The sequence below is a fragment of the Portunus trituberculatus genome, chromosome 4 (genome assembly GCF_017591435.1).
Source record: "Portunus trituberculatus isolate SZX2019 chromosome 4, ASM1759143v1, whole genome shotgun sequence".
Taxonomy (NCBI): Eukaryota; Metazoa; Arthropoda; class Malacostraca; order Decapoda; family Portunidae; genus Portunus; species Portunus trituberculatus.
The window spans coordinates 1,707,757-1,716,904 of record NC_059258.1 but is presented as its reverse complement, the minus strand read 5'-3'; the positions used below and the strand labels follow the sequence as shown (position 1 = coordinate 1,716,904).

Here is a 9,148-nt window from a genome sequence, read left to right as displayed (position 1 = left end):
TATTTGATTTTTTTTTTTTATAGTTTTATTAATCAAGAAAAGGCCTAATACATATTACACACAAACATTTGGTCACTAAAGAATCACACACACACACACACACACACACACACACACACACGATTCAAGCTGGGTACCACAAAAAATGTCTAGCATCACTATTAGACACACACGTAATTAAGTTTTACTGATGTATGGATGGGAACATTGGCAGTGACAATTCACATGTTCCTGTGTGGTAATGAAGTACAGTAACAGATAAATGAAGGTCTGTTTATGGGGGAGGATGAATTACAACAAATTTGGTGTAACTGATAGAAAATAAAATGTTGGTAAAAAAGAAAATACTATGTTGTACTGAGAGAGAGAGAGAGAGAGAGAGAGAGAGAGAGTCGCTCTGGTAAAAACATTAATGCTATCCGATCAACTTTTCCACGTGTTCATAGCCGGCACGCAGAAGGAACTTGAAATTAGCATCCTGGCACAGCTTTTCCAGTTCCTCACATGTCAGCAGCTCCTCCACAGGCACCAGCAGCTCCCTCATCTCACACCCTGCAAGGAGAGATCACCAACCTGTCCTGTCACCTGTCACTCTAGTCTTACAGAAATACTGGACCAGGAGGGATGAAATGGCCACAAAAAGTCACTAGCAAAGACTGAAACCTTAATTTTTATTATCTAAGAGGAAAAACTAGCTAAACACAAAAAAAAAAAAAAAAAAAAAAAAAAAAAAAAAAAGTATAAAAAAGGTCCACTTAATTGCCAGTCCCCTTGCAGATCAGTCAGTCGAAAGAAAGGCACAAGTGTCTTGAAACCTGCCAATCTGTATGCTATGTGCCACCAGTGCTTACCTTGAGTGAATGCCAGCTCCACTGTCTTGAAGAAGGTTGTTTCACTGAGGGCCTGTATGGGGTTGTCTGTGTCCAGGTGCTCCCAGGAATTCCTCAGCAGTGCTCTCACCCACACCAGGCGACGCAACTCCTCTGCTTCCTCTTCTCCAACAAATGACATCAGGTCCAAAGCTTTCTTGAAGTCGAACTCATTGGCACTCACATTGTCCTCACTAGTGTACATCTGGAAGGCAAGGAGAGGGCTTTTTTTGTACATGGAACTTTACCTCATCAATTTACAAGCATTCCCTCACATCTTGACTAAAATGGAGTACATCTGAGAGGCAAGGAGGTTTTTTTGTACATGTTCCCTATACAATCAATTTACAAGCATTCTCTCACATCTTACCTAAAATGGTGTACATCTGGAGGACAAGGAGAGCATTTCTTTCTATATATGCCTTTGCATTACCAACTTACCAGCATTCCCACACATGTTGCCTAAAAGAATCAGGGTTAGAAAGGGTCAATCCTTACTGAACACACCTCACAAGACTACACTGACAAGAATGAGATGCTGACACACTCACATGAATCAGCTCGGTGGGGGACAAGACCCTCATGGTGTCAGCATCAAGGAAGTGTGCTGAGAGGACAGACTCAGGCAGCTGCTCCTGGTAGTGGATGAGCTCCTCCTCCAGGCTGAGTGAGTCATCCTCCACCACCATGCTGCCATTGGTGGTGTCTGCCCCGCCACCACCACCGCCATCACCACCACCAGCCACTAAGCCACACAGTTTGCTCAGACTCAGTAATGTCTGGAAAGAAAGCAGGAAGGATATTACACCTGCCTTTTATTCATTATTATTATTATTATTATTTATTAGAATGCATATGAAGAAAAATTGAAAGCACACCTTTTTCCGGCTGAGGTAAGTGCTCTCCTCCTGAGCCAGATGTCTGAGGGTGGAGCAAGCAGAGGTGAAGTCCCTGGTGTTGATCTGGTGCAGCCACGCCAGGGAGCTGTAGTCCTGCAGGAACCTGGCCAGCTCACCTCCCTGCTGGCCGGCTCCCTGGCACAGCAGCTTCCCTCGCTTCCCTGTCTCAAGGTACCACCGGAACACAAAGTCCGAGAAACCCTGAAAAGAAATAATTGACTCAGTTGTTTGCCTTACATTTGTCAGGGCAGAGCAGAAAGAGCTGTTACATGAAACTATGTAAGCTATTCTACATAAATCAGGGATGCCATACATTACAGATCTCACCATCACAGAGATGACTCACCTCTGAGCCAAACCTGTTCATGTACTGCGTGAGCCTCTCCTGGTTGTTGGTTCGGTCACACACCTCCACCAGTGTGCGGAAGTCACAGTACTTCTCTGCCAGACTCACTGCCTGGTCATACTGCTCACCCTCCACTGCAACACAGACATATGCATGTCATCTACGTACATTGTCTCTTGGGGAATGCATGTATATATTGATATGCATCTACAGAAATACACACACACTCAGACACTCACATATGCAAGTAATGACCAGCTGGCAATAAATAATGGAAGCAGGTTATGTATCACCATGAGACAAGTGTTCCCACACAAAACACAAGCACAAACACTTCACCATTACTCACCAAGGGGCTGGATAAGACTGTATCTGTCCTTGCCATACTCTTTGAGCAGGTCCTGGTGTGCGTCGTGGCCCAGGGGCAGGGCAGCCAGGGAGCGCAGGTGGGGCTGGTAGTCGGCCAGGATGAAGTCAGCAAGGTTGACTAGTTGGCTGTACAGTCTAGTCCTTGTGGCACTGTCCTCGGCCCTCACCAATCCAACCTGCCACCCAGCACATTGTTACTCGGGGATTTTCACATCTGGTTACATATGAATTAAAGTTTTTGAAGAGGTTAGGGAGAAAATGTCCACTTGTCAAACCTTCATCTATTCCTTCAAGCACACAACAATGCAGTGCTTTCATAACCCCTTCAGTACCATGATGTATTTCCATAATCATTCTACTTTTACTCAACCTATTGAACTGTGTGCTGGCTTCCCAAAAGAGACACCGTGGCTGGTGGTGCCTCTACCCCGCACAGCACTCACTTCACTCTCAGCTCCTGCGCAGCCTGCCACTGAATGACTGGTCAGGGCAGGGCAGAAGGAGCTGTTGCTGTTATCTATAGACAATAACACAACTGCACATAAGCTACAAAAACCACATACATAACACATCACAGCCATGACCACCACTAATACAATACTAAAGGAGTAAGGAAGAGTGAATAGCCTGTCAACACAACATCTTACCATGTTGCAAGAACATAAAGACACTCAAAGGATGAAGCAAAGAACTTGTCACTCCTTGCTCTGAACCTCTACTAGAAAAAGATATATGCCTGTATTCAGAAACGTCTTTCCTTCTCACTACACCAATTTTTCAAGGCCACAGAGACAACTAGTCGGGTTTTTAAGACAGTTACTCCTTTTAATAAACTAGAAATCTTACCAATCTATCACCACAACCATAAAAAAAACTCTTAAAAACATGAGTATCTTCAACTGGAGCCTTTGGAAAGCAGTGATGGTGAGAGAGCAAAGCATTTCAGAATACAGGCCATAGTGTGAAGCCTTGGTGTCTGCTTGCCTGTCTGTCTGTCTGTCTGTCTGTCTGTCCATCTGTCTTAGCATCAATCAAGTCACCTGCACAGTGGTTTGGTGCTGCTGCAGGAGGAGTGTTCTGGTGCCCTTCATTCCCCTGGTGGCAGTCCAGGGCACATGTTCCAGTGAGGAGTCTGTGGTGGTGGTGGAAGGGGGCATGGTGGGGGAGGGGGCCCGGGCAGTGTGCAGCAGGGAGAGGAGCAGCTTGTTGACATTGTGGATGGTTGCTACAGGATCACGAGGAGCCACGTCTGCCGAGAGGACCTGTGAATTGCAACGATTTTAGTGTATTTGTGGATTTGTGGGATTATACTTGTAGATTACTATTTTTTTGTGAATTTGTACAACTATACCTCCAGATTACAGAAGATTTAGTGAATTTGAAGGATTAAAAAATATTAAATGAGTTTCTAGAATTGAAAGAGAGATTACAAGACTTTTTAGTGAATTCAAAGGATCAAAAAGAGAATACAAAGAATTTCTATTAAATCTAAAGGATTCAAAGAAATTACACATGTTTTTATTGAATTTATAGGATTGAAAAGAGAATACAAGAGTTCTTAGTAAATTTATAAGATTAAAAACCATAACATGCAATTCAAACCTCCTTATAACTCTCAATAACATTCAAACCTCACTGTTAACTTCTCACAGAGCATCCAAACCTCATCACTTCTCCACTGACCATTTAAAACCTTCAAACCTCCATCAACTTCAATCACCAGAGAGCACTCAAGTTACTTTTAATTCCCCTTACCCTATAATGGATCAGTTTAACATTCCCCTTCTCCCACTCACCTCCTCCTGCGCCTTCAACACCCCGGCGATGATGTCCTCAATCTGACTCACACACCGGTAAAAGAGGTCAGCGTGTGTCAGTTTGTTCTTAGGGACCTCGCCACGCTCCGCCACCACATGCCTGAAGGATTGCAGTTACTCGATATTTTCTTATTTTATTTTTTATGTAATAGGGACAATCATCAAAAAGCAACAAAAAAAAAAGTGAAAAAAAGTGAAAGTGAAAGGGTACTCCTTGGCTGGTATAGAAGTCATAATTCTTTTTCCTTCTTTTTTTTTTTCAATTCTAAAGCTTGAGTGAAGAATGTGTGTGTATAATAGTTGGTGGATTAAGCCCTTCTCTACCATGATGTGTTTTAATATTCATTCTTTTTACTATTTGGTGATTCTATACAGCTTCAGAAACTTATGTGGGGATTAAAATAGTGAAGACCATGGCCATCAATCTTCTGTCCTCCATAGACCCTTGCTACACTCTGGCTATCAATCTTCTCACCTCCACAGAAGCTTGCTAATGTCAATAAAATCATCTATTCGTAACCAAAATTCAAGGTAAAAATGTGTCCAAGTATTAAAGGGGTTAAGCTTTTCTGTACTATGACACACTTTCATATTCATTCTGCTTACTATTTAGTGACTTCATACAGCTTCCAAAAGTTATGTAGGGGTTTAGAATAGTGAAGACTGTGGCCATCAATCTTCTGACCTCAATAGACACTTGCTAATGTCACTAAAATTGCCTAATTGTAACCAAAACTCATGGTAAAAAAGCATCCTAGTACTGAAGGGGTTAAAAGCAACAAATTCAATAATACTTTGGACATAGGACAGTGGAGGACTTAAGAGATAAATTACTGGAAACAAATACAGTACGTTAACACACTTTTGGCCTTCACTGTACCTGATGGCAGCATCCACAAGCTCCTGGTGTTCATTGTGCATGTTGCGCAGTGCTGTGGCGAAGGCAAGCCTCTGTCCATGCTCTGCCAGGGCTGTTCTGGTGGCCACGTGTGTCTCGCTCCATGCCCACACTCAGCTGCTGCCACAGTCCCATCTGCCACGGAACATGTGCATTGTTAATTGTTCTTTGCTGATTTGTGAACAAGAACTTTTAATTACTCGATACCTCCTTTACTTTTTTTTTTTTTTATACCATGTGGGCTTTTCACAGGAATTTATGGGCTAAAGGAGGTATCTTTTTTAGTACCTCATACCTGAAAGCATCAAGGAACTATTATCCTGAGTAAGGAAGATCTGCCTACACCTGACCATGGCCAGGATTCAAACCCTTGCATTTGGAGACACCTCAGACCTCAAAACGTGCATGGTTCCACTGTTGAGATATCTATTAACCCTATCAGTTATATTAGTGGAACAATTATGTATTCATTGCATTTTTTTTCATCCTAGACTTTCATGTCAACACACAATTAAATGTTTTCTGCTACACGAGTGAAGTCCAACACTAGGCCAGTCCAACACTGCACACACCACACCTGCTGCAAGAAGGTGATGAAGTACTGGTGGGCAGTGGTCTTGTCCTTCAGTTGGTTGAGCACAATGAGGGAGGTTGGCCCCTGTGCCTCCAGCGGCCCCTTCAGTGCCTCAGCCCAGCGTGGGTCAGTGGCCGGAGAGTCATCCAGGAGGTTGATGGAGAGCTGCAGCACAGCCGAGTCCAGCTGTGAAGTGTCTGAGCCAGGGAACAGCTCGTCAAGCAGCAGCTGAGGAGTGACAGTAACAAAGGAAGGTAAGTTGACTGGATTTATTTGTACTTACATTAACCCTTCAGTACCAGGACACATTTTCATATTATTTCCACTTACTATTTGGAGATTTTATACAGATTCAGAAACTTATGTGGGGATTAAAATAGTGAAGACTGGCTATTACTCTTCTGACCTCCATAGACCTTTCCTAATGTCAAATCGTTTCATCATACCAAAAATTCATGATAAAATGCATACCAGTACTGAAGGGCTTAAACTACTCTTAAGTCTAAACATCTATATCTACATTGTGTGCTGGCTTCCCAAAAGAGACACCATGACTGGTGGTGCCTCTACCCCGCACAGCACTCACTTCACTCTCAGCTCCTGCGCAGCCTGCCACTGAATGACTGGTCAGGGCAGGGCAGAAGGAGCTGTTTGATACATGTAACAACATAAGCCACTATACTGCATAAGACATATAACATACACAGGCCACTTAATTACAAAGGAATAATAATTTGCCACTCAAGCCTGTATTCAGAAACTCTTAGCTTTCAAACCATGACAGTTTTGCAAGGCCACAGAGATGGCTAACCAGGTTTTCGAGGCAGTTTCTCCTTATACCAATCTATAAATCTTGCCAGCACTTCACTAGAACCATAAAAATACCCTTAAAAAACTCAAGTATCTTCAACTAGAACCTATGGAAAGCAGTGATGGTGAGAGAGCAAAGCATGACAATTTTCCAAGGCAGAGAGACAACTAGCTGGTTTTTCTAGACAGTTTCTCCTCTCATTAAACTTGACATCTTGCCAAATATCTCAGGGCCTCATACCTGCGACTGAGCTACATTGCCTTTGTTGTAGTGAAGGAATGCTGCCTGGAACCTTGTAGTCTTATCCTGGTCTGCTCCACCCTCTCCCCACCCACCAAGACTCAGGTTCAGTCCCTCTGTCAGCCGGGATGCCTCCTCTGTCATGCTCTCGTTCACCATTCCTCTGTTGAGATTTGTACATGATTTCACACTTGGAGATAAGATACTGAGAGAGAGAGAGAGAGAGAGAGAAATACAGGCCAACGCTTTGATCCCCAAAATGAAAGAACATCCAATCAAAGATACACAAAGCAAGATTAACTCCAAACAAAACCTTTCCCACTTCAAAATACAAGCTTTACAAAACTGCCCACTTTATACACCAAAATAGTGAAATGTCAAGGGACTAGCAACTAAGTGGACCCTTGTTTTTTTCAGTTTTATGTTGCTTTTTGGATAGTTTTCCCCTGTAACAAAGAAAAGAAAAGAAAAGAATGAAGAGAAAGAAAAGAAAAGAAAAAAGAAAAAGAAAAGAAAAATCTGACAAAACAAGAAAAAAAAATGGAAAGAAAACAATAAAAAAACAGTAACAAGAGCAGACTTACCCAAGAGTACTAGTATTGGCAGTGGTGGGCGTGATGGAGACAATGCCATTAGTTGCTGAGAAGAAGAGTGGCAGCCTCTGAGACCGGCCGACACCCAAGATACTGTCACCCGCACCTGAGAACTCCACCCGGTCTCCACTGTCGCCTTCACCCACTGCTGGAGACACCCAATGCAGGAGGGAGACAGTGGGGGTGCTCAGTGAAATGATAGAGGTGGTGGATGTGGTGATGTGATGTTATGATGATATGATTTGATGTGATATGATGTTAATATGATGTTATGGAGACAGTCAGGTGCTCAGTGGCATGGTTGAGTTGGTGGGTGTGGTGATGTATTGTGACGTACAGTGTGGTATGATAATAATATGTTATGGTGTACAGTGTGGTAATATAATGTAATGACATACAGTTGTTTGAGTTTCCCAGGCTAATAATAGGAGCATGAAGGAGGAGGAGGAGGAGAGAAAAAGGAAAGATAAATTATGTGTGTTGAAAATGGTACATGAAGTCTATTTTACCACACAGCATATGGAGTCACTAACACTCACACACACACACACACACACATCTCTTTCAAGCTTACTAGTGTTTTCCATAAGGCTCAATCTTCTGCCTTTCCACCACTCAACCCTCTTTCTTTCTAATCACTTATGGAGCTTTACAAAACACTAGAATAAACAAAAAAGAGGAGCTTGTTAACCCTCTCTCTTGTTTAAATCACCTACACAGCTTTCAGATACTAGAATAAAGAGAGAGAGCTGGACAACCCTTTCTCTCTTTCAAATCATCTATACAACATTTAGACACAATAAACAAAAAGAGGATTTGCTCAACCCTTTCTCTCTTTCAGATCACCTATACAGCTTTTCATGACATTAGAATACACAAAAAGAAGAATTGGACAACCCTCTCTCTCTCTCTTTCTAATCCCTTATACAGCTTTTAACCCCTTCAGTACCATGATGCATTTCCATATTCATTCTGCTTACTATTTGGTGATTTTACACAGCTTCTGAAACTTAAGTGCAGAATTAAAATAGTGAAGACTGTGACCATCAATCTTCTGAACCCCATACACCTTTCCTAATGTCAATAAAATGGTCTAATTGTACACAAATATCAAAATAAAAAGTGTCCCACTACTGAAGGGGTTAAGGACACTAGAATACACAAAGAGAGGAGGTGGACAAGTAAATACCTGAGACACAGAGCACAGTGTTCTTGTTGTAGATGTAAGCAGTGGTCCCACACAACAGGAACCTCTGAGCCAGCAGTACATTCTCCGCTGACTCCTGGTAGTACTCAGAATGCTTCAGGACGGAGAAATTGTTCACTGTGGTTGGTGGAGTGGTGCCGCCTGTCTCCATGGTGGCTGTGGGTGTTCAGATTCAGGTCAGTTAGGTTACTTGATTTCTTTTCCTTTTTTTATGTAAGAGGATTGGGCAATGGCAACAAATTATAAAGGAAAAACAGGCCCACTCAGTTGCCAGTCTCCTTACAGAGCTGATACAATTAGCCAAAGGACAAGAACAAATGTCTTGAAATACATGTGTTTATTCATTTATATAGGTCAATTTTGTTCAAAATAACCTACAGGACTGGTAGCAGAAGCACCAGCAACAATGGTAATAGTACTACAGGGTTGCCACATGTCCGAACTTTCCCAGGCATGTGTGGAATTCATGTGTTGAAATCTGCATCTGGGATGATTTTTTAAAACTCTTCAAATGTCCAGATTTTC

At 42.5% G+C, this 9,148-nt stretch overlaps 1 protein-coding gene across 1 annotated transcript in view; it reads right to left on the bottom strand.

Moving 5' to 3' along the window:
* The window catches only part of LOC123513018 (nuclear pore complex protein Nup133-like), a 35,735-nt gene that overhangs the window by 15,392 nt on the left and 11,195 nt on the right, over positions 1-9,148 (bottom strand). Inside the window, 14 exon segments of the mRNA XM_045269830.1 lie at positions 361-552; positions 852-1,074; positions 1,421-1,648; positions 1,748-1,969; positions 2,115-2,248; positions 2,464-2,659; positions 3,524-3,745; positions 4,280-4,400; positions 5,181-5,300; positions 5,302-5,333; positions 5,776-6,000; positions 6,824-6,986; positions 7,408-7,564; positions 8,606-8,779. Coding sequence (XP_045125765.1) covers positions 416-552; positions 852-1,074; positions 1,421-1,648; positions 1,748-1,969; positions 2,115-2,248; positions 2,464-2,659; positions 3,524-3,745; positions 4,280-4,400; positions 5,181-5,300; positions 5,302-5,333; positions 5,776-6,000; positions 6,824-6,986; positions 7,408-7,564; positions 8,606-8,779 — 2,354 coding nt within the window. The 3' untranslated portion in view covers positions 361-415.